Consider the following 19104-nt stretch of genomic DNA (forward strand, 5'->3'; position numbering starts at 1 on the left):
TTCAGTGCGTAGCATACACGCAATAAAGTGCGTCTCCGTCTTCCCGACAGTACACAATCACTTGACAAAGTAACAGGAGGACAAAGTAACCGGAGGACAGTGCAGAATGGTGTGATATGGCTTGTTGAGGCTTTTTTTAATTTGTTTACAAAGGTCCTAACTGTCAGTTTGGCCTGTTATGGAATGTATCACTATTTATGCCTAATGTCTAAAGCCTAATGTTTAATATTTTTTGAAGTGCAATTTTACATCCATTTTATTTATTAACAGACATTTATTTTGTTAGTTATTTTGTTTATTTCGGCGTCTGTCCCCTTGAAGGGGGTCGCACACCGGACGCGCAGCTCAGCGCAGTGCCACGTCTTTTAAATTCGAACACATTATTCTCTATGAGAGTACACCGGCGGCGCCTTTCGGCGTCTGTCCGCGGCGCCCAGCAACGGCTCAGGACCGTGCTCAAAATCCTGCCGCGCCACAGAGCGCCATTTACATAGTTTTATATTAAATTTACATTTATGTGTCTCAAATCGTAGTTAATGTATATACGGACTTCACCCCGTGCTGCAATATACATTTAGTTTTATATTTATTTACAGAAATCAGAAAATTGCTGATGCTAACGGATTTTCAGGTGAGAGTTGTCCTAGACGTGGCGCGGCGCGGCGCTGAGCTGCGCGTCCGGTGTGCGACCCACTTAAGAGTCCATTGCTTTCATTGTTTTTGGTTGTTTTGTTCATTTTTTTGGATATTTAAAATGTTTTCCGTTTTCAATGTTTAATATTCTTTAGAAATAAAAGTTTATAGATCGTTGAAAAGGTGTACCTGCATTATTATGCCATTATAATTATATTAAATGAAAATGGTCTCAGAACGACAATATTATCGTTTATCGCGATAATTTCTTGGACAATTTATCGTCCAGCAAAATTTGTTATCGTGACAGGCCTATTCACGCAAAAATGAAAATTCTGTCAGTAATTACTCACCCTCATGTTGCTGGTCATGTGTGTGATGCGTGTGAAGTACAACACAGAAGCGCTGACGTACAACACAGATGCGCTACGCTGTTACACTACGTGAACTAACTCAGAGGCCCACATAGAAGAAAATTAATAGTTGAATAAAGTCGTTATTTTTTTATTTTTTTTGCGAACAAAAAGTATTCTCGTCACTTGATAAACTTAAGTTTGAGCCACTGTAATCACTTGGACTATTTTAAACATTGTCTAAAAAACTAACTTTTCTGGGCTGGCAAGTTTCAATAACAAAGAAGCCTATGGAGGAGTGAGACAGCTCTCAGATTTAATCAAAAATATCTTAATTTGTGTTCCGAAGATGAACAAAAGTCTTACGGGGTTGGAACAACATGAGGGTGAGTAATTACTGACAGAATTTTCATTTTTGGGTAAACTAACCCTTTAAAGGGACACACATAAACTGTTTTTGCTCACCCTCAAAAAGTGACAATTTTAACATGCTATAAAAAATATCTGTGGGGTATTTTGAGCTAAACCTTCACATACATACTGGGGATATCAGAGACTTATTTTACATCTTGTGAAAGGGGTATTATAGATGCCTTTATGATGGAAGAATTCAGTTTTACAGATGCTAGAAATAAGGCTTTCAAATGAAAGATTGGTATCAAAGAGCACACCAAGGTTCCTAACCGACAACGAAGACTTGACAGAACATCCATCAAGTGTTAGACAGTATTCTAGGTTATTACGTGCGGCGGTTTTTGGTCCAATAATTAGAATCTCTGTTTTTTTCAGAATTAAGTAGTAGGAAATTACTAGTCATCCAGTTTTTTATATTAGCTATGCGTTCCGTTAATTTTATAAATTGGTAAGTTTCGTCAGGGCGCGAAGAAATATACAGCTGAGTATCATTAGCATAACAGTGAAAACTAATGCCATACTTCCAAGCAAAGGTCAGAGGTACCTCAAAGTAGTTTCCAGCTGAAAAGGGAAAGTATGGCAGTTCACGCTCCTCTGGCCCCCATGACTGGCTGAGAAGAGAGTTCCTGATAAGCATGCCAGATTTGATGTGTGAGTTAAGGTGCAGGGCGATGTTGTTTGATTGGCTGCACCTTAGGTTAACAGTGAAACTTGAGAAAAGACAAAACAAGATAATTAGATGTCAAAGGCAAAAACTGCACAAAAGATAATTTTAGTATCTACTACCTGTGAGGGAATAAGCTGATATGCCCTTTGATTGTTATATGCTGCCCTGGAATGACTCCTCTAAGTAAACTGCCCTTGTAGGGTATGCTCTGCAAAATCACAGTTCATGTTGTGAGTCATGTATTTTTCATGTTAATATGAAGTGCATTTTTTTCATTAATAAGAAAAAAATGAATTGTGCAAAATCAATTGTTGATGTCAGGTGCAGGGATGCTAAACTTACTTGGTCATCTGATTTTGAAAATATTGCCTGTGCAAAAACAGAAAATATGTCATTGCAAAGTTGAAATGCATATTATTTACCCTTTTCAACAACATCCTTTTCAGCTTTATCCTAATGTTTTGTATACAAATATAATTGTGATATAAATTATGCCCAAATGATATTAATTATGCATACATGGAGCTGAACTAATTGTATAATACTGTTTAAAAACCTCAAAGTTGGCCAGTCTGTGCACTGTAATCTAAGGACAGGGTGGCTACTATGTTTTTAAAAAGATATATATTTTTGGTCACTATATCATTCCCATACTTGAGTGTTAACTATTATACTAACATTTGGAATGTAATAATGATAAAATGAATAATAAAGAATGAGTAGGTGTGTCCACATTTTTTGAATAGTAGTGTTTGTCACTTACTGAGTCAGGGATAAAGCCAATGGCATGCAGGTCTACTTTTCCAGAGACTGAAAATGTGTCGACCATCTCAAGAGGAATTCTGTGTTCATACTCCAAAATGTGAACGCCATTTACTGCTACCTACAAGTAAATTAGTTAAATTCCTGTCACTAAACAGATCTAAAATTTCTCTCTGGAAATATCTCTATTACAACAACTACTAAGAATAATAATTAATATCTGGGTTTAAATGCTTGAAACCAGATAGGCTGAAGACTGTTAACTAGTTAATATAATAAAAACCTGATATAATGTTTCACACTCACTTTGAAAACATCACAAAGTACCAAGATAATGGTCTCAAAGGTAGCTCCTTGTTTAAAAGGCATGAGGTCCATATTTTCTTCTTTTCCCCAGTTTTCGTGTTGTAAAGTGTTGCACACGATCTGTGGAGAGCTGCTGAAGCGGGGATTGAAGTGAAAGGCAACATCTGCCCGTGGCTTTGTGCTGCAGCCACATGTCATATCAAACTGAAACCTATGGAAGCACATATTGTATTACACTGAAATATTTGTACCTCCCTTTTTAGTAAGCCTCATTTGTAGTAAGCCTACGTCAATGTGATCACTTGGAACCTACTACGGCAACTGAAATGAGAAAATAACATTTAGGTGAAATATAGGGTTTTTAATTGAGTATACTGTATTCATATAAATGGAGTTATTGCTAAAATACCACCTGTAGTGAATCTCACCTGGCTGTACAACTTTTAAATGTGAAAATTTAGGTGAATTGTATAGTATTCTTATTTATAAATTATTGGTAATATAAATAATTTGTATAATAAAGGGAGTTGTTGGGGGGGGGGGGGGGGGGGGGTCCCACCCATAGCATATCATATCATTGTCATATCATTGTGAGACAATTAACAGTGTATGTGAACATGCCATAGTCCTAAATATATAAAACTTAAAAATCACTTGAATGAATGAATTATTTGACATTGCTTATATGTTTGCATTGTAATTTGTGGGTGGAATATTCAGACGGTTCCATATGCAGCAGACGATAGTGTTCACTACAATAAACATTAAATGAAACTGGGACACAGCGGGCATAGAACCTTAATCATAAATAAAATGAATGAAGAATATGGCATGCTTTAAGATTATCATGTAATTTATCATTAGAATAAACCAACGGATGTAACGTACTGAGTTGACTTTACCTGTCAGCATCATGATGAACACATCCCTGTATAACAATCATCTCTCCTGGGTGAAGACCACCCGGTATAATCTCAGTGAAGGGGACAGTCTGGTGAAAATAAAAATAAAAACCACGTTCACAAGGTTATAAACACAATCATTTTGCATTTTATTGCAGTCTAGGTTACTATTATGATGCTTAAAAAAACAAACAAACAAACGCTTGAGAAAGGTTAATTTCGTAGGCTATAAACGCTAACGTTAGGCTAAATACAGTACGTATTGTTGTCGTAGCCTTTGCTTAGGCTGTAAGGGCGTCTCAAATAAATAAATCGATGACTTACCGGACTGAGAATCGTCTTTTTTGCATTTGCGACTGACATTAATATTCCTTGCTAAAATCCCGTTTTCTCCATAGACAAAGGACTGACAGGCTGCGTCTCAAAATCTACTAGTGATGTTACATATGACACTGAAGCTTCGATACACAAACGACTCAATTTCTAGTGAAGCCCCGTATCGGGGTGTGTATTGGTTTCATAGAGATTGGTTTACTAGAGTCACGTGATCGATGACAAACGAAGCCTCACTTTCTGTCCAATCACGTGCGCGTTTCGCTTTGGGTGTCAGAAGGCTCGAACTCCAGATCGTATTTAAAGGTCCCATTCCATGGATTATTTTATTATTTTATAATGTTTCCTGGGGTGCCCTTATAATGTTAGTATGTTTTTTAGATCAATTTTTTTTTATAATTTAGAAATAAAAGGCATTTTTCCTAGCCTGATTTCATCACCTGATTTGAACACTCTGTTTGAAGGGGCGTGTCTGCTGTGAGACTTCAATGTAAACGCCCTCTGCTGTGATTGGCTGACATGCTTGCATATGAAATATCTGGCATTACATGTGGAACTATCTGCAAAACTTTTACTATTACAGCTATTATACGTTTTTACTATTACAGCTATCGGGATTAACGAATCGTCAGAAGTTTTTTAAGTATTTAGATCTATTTCAATCACATAAAAGGTTGCAGTGATGAGCATTGAGCAGATGACAGCTATGGAATTCCAAAGCTGCCAATATTAAAAATAAATAAATACATAAATAAATATACAAATAAATGTAAAAAATAAAAAATAAATAAATATATATATATATATAAATAAATATACATAGAAAAGCAAAAAAACGAAAATAAATAATTATTTATACATTTATTTCCTTATTTATGTATATATTTATTTTTTTCCATATTTATTTATTTATTCTTGTATTTATTTCTACATTTACTCATTTCTACATTTATTTATTTCTACATTTATTTATTTTTACATTTATTTATTTCTACATTTATGTATTTCTACATTTATTTATTTCTTCATTTATTTCTTCCTACATTTCTTCCTGCGTAGGGTAATGAGGAGGGCGTGGTTTACCTCAGACATAGCAATCGAGCTCAGAGTAAGCGAAGGCGAAGGGTTGAGGCCACAGTGACACCCTGTGGCGAAATACAATAAGTATAGCTAAGCTCACTGACTTTGATACGGTCTGTGACTGCGAGGTATATGGTCAAAATCCAAAATCTTACTGTGTGACATGGAGGCTACTCTTTATTCCGGACATGGCCGTAGAACATCGTTTGGTCTGGATTTGTAAAATGTCCTGTGCTGCGTTCCAGTCCACTTTTAGACACGCACTTGCGAACTTCCCTAAGCACTTCCCCTCGGGGGAATCCCTGCCGCCATTTTGAAGTGCGTTCCACTTCGTGAAGTGGACGAGGGAAGTTTATATGGACAGACCCTCGTTCCCTCAATTTTGACCGAGGGAGCGAGTCTGCTTCAAATGTACACTTCAGGCACCTATATGTCCCACAATGCAACACGATTGTGACGTCACCGCATATCTCGTCTAATCACCACCACACAGACAACTCTATTAATTATAATTTTTAAAATTTAAAACAACCCAAACACACCTATAAACATTTGGATGCTGCATTAAACAAATTCTTAAAGGGAAAAAAATGTAAATAATAAATCAACTCCACAGCTGATTCCAAGTGATCAAGGGCTTAGGACGTTCCAATTCAGCCCATTGCAGTTTCCGCCAGTAGTGGGCACTCGCAATGACGTACATCCGAGTGAACGAGACGAAGGGAAGTTAGCGAGTGAAGGGCATGACAATTTTGGACTGGAACGCAGCACTGGGCTAACAAACATGAAACAGGGACTCTGAAACGGAAGCGCTTGATATTTTCCATTTTTCGGTCAGAACTCACGGAAAGGAAGCAGGGCACATATAGGCTACAGTGAAGTCGACGCAAGCATTGACAAATGCTTTTGAAACGAGACCATTGCATTTTAATGTAGCCTAATTTCCAAAAACAATACTGACAGCAACAGAAACATTTTTTTTATTCTATTAAGCGGTGGTAGTCTTTAGCCTACCTCCATAAATGTCCAGGGGCAACCTTATTAAATGTATGAATGTCACGTTAATCCACAAGCTGCTGAATTTGCTGCCGTGGCAGGCAAATTTATTTAGAATGGCAGATTCTGACATGATAGCCAGGGGACTAAGGTTTTCACGGATGAAATAGTGCACATAGAAATGTCTCCGTGGACGGCGCCGTCTTTTATTTCAACCCGTTATATTCGCTGTAGGCTATCACTGCCATAGTTTGACCAAACTCCTCGCCACAATCATTCCCTTTAAATAGACTCCACAATGGTTTGCCAGCTGATGATGATGATGATAACAATAGCCTATAATAATAATAATAATAATAATAATAAAAAGAAAGAAAGAATGATGATAATAATAAGCTATAAATTACAAAGTTATGTAGGCTACTAGCTATTTTTTGTTATGTTTTTGGGCTACAGAAATTTTTACAAAATTTAACAATAAATAATTTGATTTGATCTTTGAAGTAGCCTATAAGATAGAGATAGCTTCGATATTTGATCACTGTGGTTGGTTACAAAGACTTTACTATTCTGAAAATAATAACGAGATACAAACCTGTAAATATTCAATCGACTTTTCTTAAATTCATAACAAAATATTAATGCATTCGTAATTTCCATTTCTGAATAGTTGCTATATGGTCACGCAGGTTTGCGCATTAAACTCATGGCCCCGAAAAATAGCCTATCAACAATTATGTTGTTTCCCCGAACATGACCCCTCTCTGCCAACTTTTTGAACATTTGGTCATTTATTTATTTATTTATTTATTTATTTATTTATTTATTTATTATTATTATTATTATTATTATTATTTAAATAACGCATAGGCCTAAATAGAAGATCAGAAACAAATCCACAGCTGAACCGCTTCAATGTCGAGTTGTTTTTGATTCGGTGTATTTTAAGGAGTCAAACGAGTGGATTGAACTCACTCATTAAGACAGTGACTAAATTCTGCCACCTGGTGTCTGTTTTAGTTTCATATTAAACGTAGGCCTATCACTTCATTGATTCCATCATACATTTATGTCTTCAAAATGTAAAACACTTCATAATATTTTTATGCACTTGTAGGCTAATTGCTGTGTAAGTGCATTAAGATCTCTTCTGTATTGATGGCTCTGATGAAGCTCTGGTTGGATTTTAGTGGTAGGCTAACTGCCCTACAGTCTTATCCTCTAACTGAATTTATTGATGTGGATTAACGTGACGTTCATTTAATAAGGTTGCCCCTGGACATTTATGGAGGTAGGCTAAAGACTACCACCGCTTAATAGAATAAAAAAAATGTTTCTGTTGCTGTCAGTATTGTTTTGGAAATTAGGCTACATTAAAATGCAATGGTCTCGTTTCAAAAGCATTGGTCAATGCTTGCGTCGACTTCACTGTAGCCTATATGTGCCCTGCTTCCTTTCCGTGAGTTCTGACCGAAAAATGGAAAATATCAAGCGTTTCCGTTTCAGAGTCCCTGTTTCATGTTTGTTAGCCCAGGACATTTTACAAATCCAGACCAAACGATGTTCTAAATCAAAGTCAGTGAGCTTAGCTATAGGCTACTTATTGTATTTCGCCACAGGGTGTCACTGTGGCCTCAACCCTTCGCCTTCGCTTACTCTGAGCTCGATTGCTATGTCTGAGGTAAACCACGCCCTCCTCATTACCCTACGCAGGAAGAAATGTAGGAAGAAATAAAAGAAGAAATAAATAAATGTAGAAATACATAAATGTAGAAATAAATAAATGTAAAAATAAATAAATGTAGAAATAAATAAATGTAGAAATGAATAAATGTAGAAATAAATACAAGAATAAATAAATAAATATGGAAAAAAATAAATACATACATAAATAAGGAAATAAATGTATAAATAATTATTTATTTTCGTTTTTTTGCTTTTCTATGTATATTTATGTATATATATATTTACTTATTTTTTCTTTTTTACATTTATTTGTATATTTATTTATGTATTTATTTATCTTTAATATTGGCAGCTTTGGAATTCCATAGCTGTCATCTGCTCAATGCTCATCACTGCAACCTTTTATGTGATTGAAATAGATCTAAATACTTAAAAAACTTCTGACGATTTGTTAATCCCGATAGCTGTAATAGTAAAAACGTATAATAGCTGTAATAGTAAAAGTTTTCCAGATAGTTCCACATATAATGCCAGATATTTCATATGCAAGCATGTCAGCCAATCACAGCAGAGGGCGTTTACATTGAAGTCTCACAGCAGACACGCCCCTTCAAACAGAGTGTTCAAATCAGGTGATGAAATCAGGCTAGGAAAAATGCCTTTTATTTCTAAATTATAAAAAAAATTGATCTAAAAAACATACTAACATTATAAGGGCACCCCAGGAAACATTATAAAATAATAAAATAATCCATGGAATGGGACCTTTAAATAAGCACCAGATGGCGCTGTTCTCGACACTCTCGAAGCTTTGAATCTTTTCCCGGAACAGTCAGGGGAAAGCCTCAGTGATTCATGAGGCTTCATTTCCCCATCCCTAAAATCTACGGAGATTTCAGGGATGGGGAAACACCATGTTTGAGCATCATATGTAGGAGGTTCCAGACTGAAAAAACGAACGCGAGAGAGATCAAATCTGCGCGAGAGGAATAGCTATAGGCAACGACTTAATTATAAATAAAATGAACGCAGACTACAGCATGTTTTAAGATGTAGGTTATAGTTTACAGTAAAATGTCTAATAATGCCCCCCCCCCCCCATATTATTGGTTATATAGGCTACTGCAGATTGTTGTTGTTTTAGGCTACTTGATTTAATTACAAATAAATCATAAATCAAATTAGTTCTATTAAAAAAAAAAAAAAAATCAAATTGTATGAATGTGATTTTCTTTATTTTTTAGGCATTAACTTAATGACACTCAAGTGCATGGTTGTCAACATAAGACTCTACACGGAGGAAATTAGAAATTGTCGGATGATTCAAAAATATTGAATCACCAATAAATCCAAAATATCGAATCACCTGTTAATTCCGATGACCCGAAGCCCTAAAATTAAACTTTTTTTTGTCCAGAAAGCTAATTTCATTTCATTTTGATGAAATTTTATCTATTTTCCTACCTTAAAATTACTAGATATTTATCAATAAATAATAAATAAATAATAATTTAAGCACATTCTTTCAATTTACATTCCAAAATAACCTTTTCATTGGGTGCTCACATTGGACGTCTCTGGTGTTTCCGTCGACCTCTTGTGGAAAGAAATAATATAACATGATGTTTCATGACTTTTGCACTTTAAAGTTTTTTTTCTGTATAAACTGAAGTGTCAGATATTGTAATAATTCAAGTAGTAAGAAAAAGGTAAAACCTTGAAGAATATTTATTTGAAAATGCTGATTTTAATTCTGAATAATAAAAAAAAAAAATGCTGTTACAGCTTCAAAAAAAAAAACAAAAAAACAAAAGCTGTGTGTGTGTTTGTGTGTGTGTGTGTTGTGTGTGTGTGTGTGTGTGGGGGGGGGGTGTTCTACATTGTAAATGTGTTCAAATCTAACCACTTCATATCTGTGTGCAGTCTGCATTGTCTAATATATATTTTACCACTCTACAGATAAAGTGTTGTCGGGAAAATTCGGTTCGCGTATCTACCCCGAAGTGATAAAATTATGTGTCGTGTTAGCGGCCCCTAAGTTAATAACTAATGATCGTTGCGACGGAAGTGAATCAATCAAATTAACTTTAGCTGGAAAATAACTTTATTCAAGAACTGCTATAAAGCCAAAACAATCTATGTTACTTTAAACTATCCTTGTATCTCTGTAAAGCCGCTTTGGAACAATCTACATTGTTAAAAGCGCTATATAAATGAAGATGACTTGACTAATATGACCCCCATTCATTTTAATGGGAATTCCTATCCTAGGTGTGTGTGGATGTGGATGTTTTCAGCATTGGGGATGTTCTATAGTCTCATGCCTTCATTTGTGTGTCTGTTCTAAATTGTGCCAGAATTTGTTATATTTTTTGACAAATTAAAATCCTAACATTCCATGTATTCCTATGGAGGTCAAATTGACCAGTGAGGGAAAGATTTGTTACTTTCTTTTTTATTTCAACCACATAGACACATAAACCCAGTCAATTGTTTTCGTGCATTCCAAGTTAAGGAACACAATTCCTTAAGGTCTTTGACCACTCCGATGAACACCCGATTTTTTGTTAAAAAAAATAAATAATAATTTCGGGTTCAAAATTACCCGTGGGAAGGATGAAGAAACAGACGCAGCTGGATCATTTCCATAATGACCAACACAATCTATCAGATTAGCATCTGGTTTAAGATGTGCTACCAGTAAATTGACTAGCGCAGACTTTAGTAAATCACCTTGCATGATTCATTGAATTACTCTCCTCCCATAAATTAAAATGCAATCACCTTACAAAGCAAAGATGTCTGGGATGTAGTTTTACAAGTTTGTACACTGACCTAAACATTTGACTCACAAACCTCAAGATTGGTGACATCTTGTAGAAATTTTTTAAAAGGTGAGATCTTAACATCACAACACAACAAATAACCAATAATAAAGATAAAACTTTTTTTTTTTGGTCAGCAAACAGAGAAACAATAATTCTCTTACAAACCTCATAATTTATTCATGCTGCAATTCATGATGGGAAATCACAAACCCTTACATTTCATCAATATTGTTCAAAGTTCTTTGTTCAGACAAGTTGGGGGACAACATTTGGGTGAATTCTGTTGGTCTACCATGGTGTTTTATGCAGTTTAAAGTAATTCACACTTCTTAGCACTACTTGAATCAAATGGTCTCATAAACCGTTGCTTTTTTAACAATGTAACTAATTGGTTTAATTAATCCAACTTTTAAACATGTTTTACCTATGAACTTGACACAATGAGGAAAAGAAAATAATGTTAGAGCCCCCAATAAGCAAGCCAAAAGCAACAATGGCAAAAATTCCACAAGAAAATAGTTTAAACATTAAAAACAACAACAACAACAAAAAAAACAGTAGAGTAAACTTTAATCTTTGCGTATCAATAGTTCATTTCACTATCAGTCAGTTTGCAATATTGTGTCTAATATGCAAGTTGTTGGTCTGAATAGCATGGATGTGATTACCTGTGACATTGTGTCACAACTATTATTATAATTATATTTATATTGATTTTAAATATATTACATATTGTAGCATAATCCACAATGATTTAATATTTGGGAGAGGGAAAAGGTGGTGTTTATGTATTTATCGTTTTATATTCTGACATGAGTCAGTGTCCAAAGATGTCCATCTAGCATGTTTAGAAAACAATTACAAAGCAGCACAGTGAAAAAAAACAAAAAAACATTCTGTGTGAACAGGCTCTTGATTATGTTCTGTTGTAAAGTACAATGTAAATGAAAAATCTTCAACGCAAAAGAAGCTGTTATTCTGGAATTGCAATTCAAGAAGATACAAAGTGATTGTGGCTCTACATTTAGACACTCATTCTAACTCATGTAAAATGTGGAACCTGGATATCAAAACAATTATACAAGAAGTGGTATAATTCTTTCTAATAATTAAAGAACAAGAATGTGTAATGTGAAAGGTAAAAAAAACAAAACAAAAAAATTATTGTAAAGCATGAAGGAAATAATAAGTAATAAAATTAAGAGTATGTGGGCCTCTTACTAGTTCAAATGAGGTCCAAATCTGTGTATGAAATCCCTAAATCAATTTTACACTTTCCAAAAAAAAAAACTAAAAGTATTCCCTGATGCGTTGTCTTGCAAGCCCCAGTCATGGCATTTGCACAGACAAACAAAGTTTTCCATGTGAAGATGAAATGTGAATTGCAGAATTCATGTGGCTTTAAGTAGTCTTTTTAACCACATGGATGAAATAACAGGGAGCTTCTCCTTGCCCTGGGGTGTATTGCTTGAAGTCACCATATACATTGTGCTCGCATTTTCCAAAAAATGATGCTCTTAAAATCTCCTTAAAACTCTCCACACGATGGGGGTAGTATGACAGGCGGAATTTACTACAAGACACAAAGAAAAAAGCATATGAATAAAAACATAATGTATAACCAATTCCTGATACACACATACATTTTCAATGTATATAAAATATACACATTCATAATTCACACATTTATAATTTCATATAAAATAGTAATAGATCAACAAAAACGACAAGTAATGAGATATTGAAAGAACTGTTAAGCAAACTAGTGTTTGTGTCGAACCTCTAAAAAGTATATATATTCTACAAATAATTTTGGATTTATCTTAAATGCTAACTACAAATTATTTTACATATACTAGGGATGCATTGATTGTTTGGCTACCAGCCGGCATAAATCTGTTCATAAATTCAAGGCTGATCTTTTTTATAACTGCGACATGCACAGATTTACGTATGAATAAACACTTGCTCAGCCCTTAAAGCATGACATCACTGGAGGCTGTATTATTGCATACTGTAAAGCATTTGCAATGTTATGGATTCAGACCTTGTTTATTTCAGATGATTATGGCTGATTGTTTTAAAAATATAAATAAGTATTAACTGAAAGGTCCCCGTTTTCAAGAATCGCTGAGGTAATTGTTCTGGCTCAGTAAACTTAGAGATAGAGGACAAATATCCTGCAAAAGAATGTAAAAAATAGATATGGTGGAATGGACAGGAGCAACATGAGGGTGTGTAAATGATAACAAAATGCAAATTTTTGTATGACATCACACTGAGGACAACTAAGGGACTCATACGCAAGTATTACAAAAGGTTCAAACATTCAATGATGCTCCTGAAGGAAACACGATGCATTTAGAACAGGGGCTGTAAACATTTGAACAGGATGATATGTACATTTTTCTTATTTTGTTTAAATATCATATTTTTTCATATAGTACTGCCCTTCGGAAGCTACAAAGGATACTTACATGTCTCCCAGAAGACAAATTAAGTACAATTTACCTTGATCTTCAAATTCAAAAAGTTTACAACCCCTGGTTTTTAATGCATAGTATTTCTTTCTGGAGCATCATTGAATGTTTGAACCTTTTGTAATACCTGCGTATGAGTCCCTCAATTGTCCTCAGTGTGAAAGGATGGATCTCAAAATCATAGTCACTGCTGTAAAGCAGTGATCTCAAACTCAATTCCTGGAGGGCCACAGCTCTGCACAGTTTAGCTCCAACCAGCTCCAACTCACACCTGCAAGGAAGTTTCTAGTAATCCTGAAGACCTTGATTAGCTGGATCAGGTGTGTTTGATTAGGGTTGGAGCAAAACTGTGCAGAGCTGTGGCCCTCCCAGGAATTGAGTTTGAGATCACTGCTGTAAAGGATTCAAATATGCAAAATATGCTGGAAAACCAAAGAATTTGCAGGGTGTAATGGTACACAGAAGTCACGGTTCGCTACTTAACTCGGTTTTGGGGTCACGGTTCGAAAGTTCAGTACAACAGGAAAAAGGGTCACACTTTAGTTTAGGGTCCAATTCTCACTATTAACTATGATTTTTGTCTTTTTTAAATTACTGCTTATTAGTTAGTAAGGTTTTTAAATTTAGGTATGGAACTTAAGGAATGGATTAAGAAATGTAGAATAAGGTCATGCAGCATAAGGCAATAATATGTACTAAAAAACAGCCAATATCCTAGTAATATGCATGCTAATAATAAACAACAAGTTAATAGTGAGAATTGGACCCTAAAATAAAGTGTTACCGGAAAAAGCAACACATGCACAGTGCAAGGTTTCTTTTATTTGATTTTGAACAGATAGAAGTGCAAATTACAGTATGTCCCACCAAACGGCATTTAGTCCCCCTGAGGTAGTTGGTACAGTACAGTCTCCTATAGTGTATTAAGCACTGACAATGCATCACAACCACCCAAAAACTGACCCCACCAGAAGGTCACAGTACCTCGTCTCAGGCGGAGTCTGAATGTCCTCTGGTTGAGGCAGTATTAGAGTGTAGTCCAGTGTGATCATGTGAGGCTTGTTATTAACCCACAGCACTGAGGTGGATATGTCCTGCCTCAGGTCACTCTGAAACATAAGTCCTTAAGTATATGAGCCTCACAGAATGCAACAGAGTAATTTTTTTTAAGTTTAAATTTAAATTGATAAAAATATGACTTGCTTACTGAGTCATTATAGTGTATATAATTTATTATATACTATGGTATAGCTTCTCCAGATTTAAGCATAATTTTATAGAATGATTCACCAACTACAGATCCTGTCAAACTATGTTTTTTTAAATTCCTTCTTATATGCCTACAGTGTTGTCTTCTAATCCATGATTTGGCTCAGTTACATTCATGTTTAGGCAGGTAAGGTTGACAAAATAGTTACCTGAAGGCTTACATGGAATATGACTATATTTTTTCTATTTTTTTGCAGCTAACAAACAATCAAGTGAATGCATAACTTTAGTTAAAAGCCAAGCACCATTATAGTCTATATATGCTATTCTTAAAACACAATGAAGTGAACTGTGATGTGGTTACATGTACACAACTGGGTTCCCTTTCAGTCAGTCACGTTCAACGTTACTTTCTCAGGCGAGATCCCAATTCATCAGTCGTTCTGACGTAACTTCTCCGTTCCCTCCTTCAGGGAATGAGGGTTACATAAGTAACCGAGACGTTTTACCTTATAGTAAATATTCTTTCCTTGGGGCGCTTGACCAGTCTCGAGGATGTAATCATAGTTACGGTGGTCAATAATTAGGATCCCTCCAGGTTTCACCATGCTGGCTATGTTTTGCAAGGCAAGCTTCTGATCACTCTGGTCCCCTGTGAGATATGAGAAAGAAGTTATTTAGATAAATCTGTCAAAATCTGAAACCTATTTTGCTTTGGTATTCTTACCTTTGAAGTCTGGTAAATGAGCAAATGAGTTCCCTAGACAGATTACTGCATCAAAACCATCTCCAGGTTTCTTCACATCTTCGTGTAATGTTAGCCAGTTGGCCTCTTCAATTACTAAAAAGACCATGGAGAAACCTTAAAAAAAATTTTTTTTTATTATTCTCACTCAAAACAGAGATCTTCATTACCCCAGTTATCGAAGGCTGGCTCTTTTCTCCTCTCCCATCTCTCTTTAAGAGCATATTTGAGCATTTTGTCACTGGCATCCACACTAACCACCTTGAATCCCTCCTCTACCAACATGATGGAATCCACCCTTAAAAAAAGGTAAAAATGTGCAAACGTAAAACCATGTGCAAATACATGTCAACACCATTGCTGAGTATTTTCTCCTTAAAACTGCAGTGAACCAAAGAATGTCTCAAAAACGCGGTTTGGAATCTCCAGTGTTTCTGACGTCACAAACTAACCAATCACGTCAACATGCCGGTGGGCTTTAGCATATCGTTTGCTATGCTGCAAAGCAGGCGAGTCTCAAGAGAAGCCAGGCTATCCTGGTATATTTTTCTGTTGATATGAAAAATCATGTACATTTAGCAATATAGCAGGTGAATTTTGTATATGATGTATATTATGATGTGATAATGAACTATATACCTTTCTCCACTGACATTCTGAGTTGTTCAAAGCATTTCTAAGGATACTGACTTTTAGAAGGTAGCCGTGAAACTCTGAGATGGTGAACGGGAACATGTTTTTGTTTTGTCAACAATGCAAACAATGTTTTGTCAACGGGTTTTTGTAACATTAGCAACACATCATTAGCTGTTTGATAAAGTAGTCAAGCAAAAGGCTAATCATATCAATTACCATTATGTGTCTGAAGTTGTAAAGGGCGATACATAAAATACATCATCATTCTGATACATCGACTTGTAGAAGACCTTGTATAATTCACTCTTCCACTTCTTCTTCTGAATCAGTTTCTGGTTCAAACATATATGGCTGAATAAAACCAGTATTTCCACTTGCTATTATGCAGCGTTTACTATGGTAAAGTTGACCGAGTGGATCTCTCAGCTGGTGTAAGTGATTGGAGGTGGGGCTAATTTGTATATTAATGTATCCACGTATACCAGGGATGGGGAACGTCGGTCCTGGAGGGCTGCTGTCCTGCAGAGTTTAGCTCCAACCCTAATCAAACACACCTGAACAAGCTAATTAATGTCTTCAGGATCACTAAGGCTACAGGCAGGTGAGTTTTTATCAGGGTTGGAGCTAAACTCTGCAGGACAGCGGCCCTCCAGGACCGACGTTCCCCATCCCTGGCCTATACTAAATGAAGCAAGGGTGTAGAGTTACATTCAAGCTATTTTAAGGCATGAAGAATTTTTTTTTCACAGAATTTTTATTTATTTAAATGTCATTTTGGTGATCAAAGATGAGTTTTAAGGGATACAATTATTGACTACAAGGAGACTAGTCCCAGACTAAAATGCATGTTTGAGCTGTTTTAACTGAAACCAACTTGCACTGATATATCCAAAAATATGTCAGTGCCATTGTTTTGGCTCAAGATGCACACCAGTAATGCTTGTTTCTAAGGCACGTTTATAAAAGCTACTTAATTGTCCTAATTAAACAAAGGCCTAATCCTGGCTTAATCTAAGCCCTGTCTTTGAAACCAGGCCATTAGTATAGGCTTTTGCTGACTTAATTTTTGTACATACAGGTGCTGTGTTAAGCAGCACATACTGAATGAACAGTGTTTCTGTTGCTACATGAAAACGTCTGAAACGTCTGTTGCTAATCCAATCTGTGAAAAATTGCGCAAACGTCTCTACAGGATGCAGAAACTTTTTGGAGTTTCAGGAACAAGACAAGAATGGTACATTGTAAACATATACAGCGAAACTAGAGAGCCATTTTATTTCAAATTTGAAGTACTTCATAAAGCTCAGTGCAAGTAGACCATTAATGAACAAAAAACCCTGGGAAATGTAATGCATGTGTAATCCAATAGAAAAACAGAACAACATGTTTGGGCTGGAGTTCAAAGGTACGTCTAAACAGAAAACAGGTTTTGTAGGTCATGCTGAGTTAACAATTGTCCATTAAGACTCCACAAAATACAGACTATCATTAATGTGTCAATTGGCAGGGAGCAGAAGTTCCAGTGGATCATATAGACATACACACACATATATAAAATGTTTGTAACTACCCCACCCCCATTTTCACTTACTTTCATCTCTTTATGCTGTACCTACAAAATATATTTCAATAAACATATAATGTATTACTTTGTTGGTGTCATACAGATTTGTTTTTGCTGTCAAATTCAAATGCCACTTTAAAAAAATAAATATCATTGACACTTTACAATAAGTTGTATGTTATTAGTTAACATTAGTTAACTACTGCTACTTTAGTTAACATGAACTAAGAATGAACAATACCTCTATATAATTTATTTAATCTTAGTAACTACCAAACAATGACTATTTTTATTAACTAACATTAACAAAGATTAATAAATACTGTAACATATGTATTGCTCGTTCATTTGTTAGTTCATGTTAGTTAATACATTAACGGAGTTAAAAGCTTATTGTATTATTGTAAGTATTACAATTTTATTGTAAGTGTTACAGAATCATCTTTCAAAAGTATATTTAGACTATCTATTACACAAAAAGATAAAACTTTTTTTTTCCAAAATATAAAACACACAACAGCTCTGATATAACATCACTTAAAATACAGCTGGCAGTGGCCCAGTGACAAAAAAAACAAAAAAACACAAGTACTCTTTCATCGTTGGACTGGCTGCAAAACTGACTTTGTGTAATTTAGCCAAATGGCATTCCACTCATCAAAAAGCTTCAAGGCCAACCCACATGACCCAGATTAGTAGCTAAGAGGTGGAGTTGAGTAAACCAAGACAGTAACCAATCTATCAGTGGACTAAATGTCCATAAGGCTAAATGCTTTGTTATTAAATCTGAAATGACCCCCACTCCTATCAATCGGACAGATAAGCAGAGTAAATAAAGTAGGCCTACTACAGACAATCGCCCTGGCCTTGCCCATCAGATATCATGTGAGGGAGAGTTTTATTCGTTTTATTCATTTCTTAATTTGATAAGTTTTATTAGTTCATACCCTGTACCGCAGGCTACATCCAGCACCCTCTCAACCCCATGTTTTCTGAGCAGGGAAAACACCCAGCTCTTGTACTCCTCTGTCCGGCTCCGAGTGTCTCCGATGTACAGTTGCCACACTTTCGCTGCTTTACCGTCGGCATACTGATCAGGAAGACCAACTGCACCTATACCGAGAGAGCGTGTACGGTAAACACTGTCCACCATACTGAATTATCACACCACGTGAACTGTTCGTCTTCCGGATCTGAAATAAACCTCCTGCCAGTTTTCTGTCCTCGGTTGTCTGCGTCTCTTTTTCATGCTTACATGTCTGTTGACATTTATATTGCGTCTGTGTTGAAACGGAAACTTTTGACCAATCGGACGCCCGTATACACTTACGCCTACATTGCAATTGGCCGAGACGTGTGATGACGTGCCAGGCTGCTGACACACCCGATCTGTATTTCATCATATTTTTAAAAGGTTAAAATTAGATGTCAGGAAGAGAGTGATTGATATGATAATGTTGGCAAAATGTCGAAATGTGGGTCTTAGGAACTAAAATATATTTAGAACATT

General features: G+C 35.6%; 2 protein-coding genes across 3 annotated transcripts in view; both read right to left on the reverse strand.

Annotated features, from left to right (window-relative positions):
• Positions 1 to 4538, reverse strand: part of lgals8b (galectin 8b) — a 33670-nt gene extending 29132 nt beyond the window's left edge. For both annotated transcript variants that reach the window (XM_079853451.1, XM_079853452.1), the window contains exons 1-7: positions 4362 to 4538; positions 4038 to 4126; positions 3136 to 3346; positions 2831 to 2950; positions 2410 to 2436; positions 2187 to 2275; positions 1945 to 2110 (exon numbers count right to left, since the gene is read on the reverse strand). In XM_079853451.1, coding sequence (XP_079709577.1) covers positions 1945 to 2110; positions 2187 to 2275; positions 2410 to 2436; positions 2831 to 2950; positions 3136 to 3346; positions 4038 to 4126; positions 4362 to 4400 — 741 coding nt within the window. In that variant the 5' untranslated portion in view covers positions 4401 to 4538. The remainder of the gene's footprint in view (positions 1 to 1944; positions 2111 to 2186; positions 2276 to 2409; positions 2437 to 2830; positions 2951 to 3135; positions 3347 to 4037; positions 4127 to 4361) is intronic.
• A 7739-nt stretch (positions 4539 to 12277) lies between these two features.
• On the reverse strand, positions 12278 to 18878 carry gnmt (glycine N-methyltransferase). Its single transcript, XM_079854353.1, has 7 exons — positions 18542 to 18878; positions 15565 to 15692; positions 15377 to 15490; positions 15159 to 15301; positions 14425 to 14549; positions 12350 to 12533; positions 12278 to 12296 (listed from the first exon to the last, which is right to left on the reverse strand). Exons 1-6 carry the CDS (start codon positions 18745 to 18747, stop codon positions 12362 to 12364), a joined length of 888 nt encoding a protein of 295 aa, XP_079710479.1. The 5' UTR covers positions 18748 to 18878; the 3' UTR covers positions 12278 to 12296; positions 12350 to 12361.
• Between the last annotated feature and the right edge of the window lie 226 nt (positions 18879 to 19104).

This window comes from Squalius cephalus (genome assembly GCF_949319135.1).
Source record: "Squalius cephalus genome assembly, chromosome: 20".
In the NCBI taxonomy this organism is placed as follows: Eukaryota; Metazoa; Chordata; class Actinopteri; order Cypriniformes; family Leuciscidae; genus Squalius; species Squalius cephalus.

Bases quoted from the DNA above. Each gene is read 5' to 3' on its own strand.
- gnmt (XM_079854353.1), bottom strand. From the start codon at position 18,747: ATGGTGGACAGTGTTTACCGTACACGCTCTCTCGGTATAGGTGCAGTT. The intron at 15,491-15,564 runs GTAATGAAGATC...TGGTCTTTTTAG, and splicing joins GCCAGCCTTCGATAACTGGG to TAATTGAAGAGGCCAACTGG. The intron at 12,534-14,424 runs GTACTGTGACCT...TGTGTCTTGTAG, and splicing joins CAGACTCCGCCTGAGACGAG to TAAATTCCGCCTGTCATACT.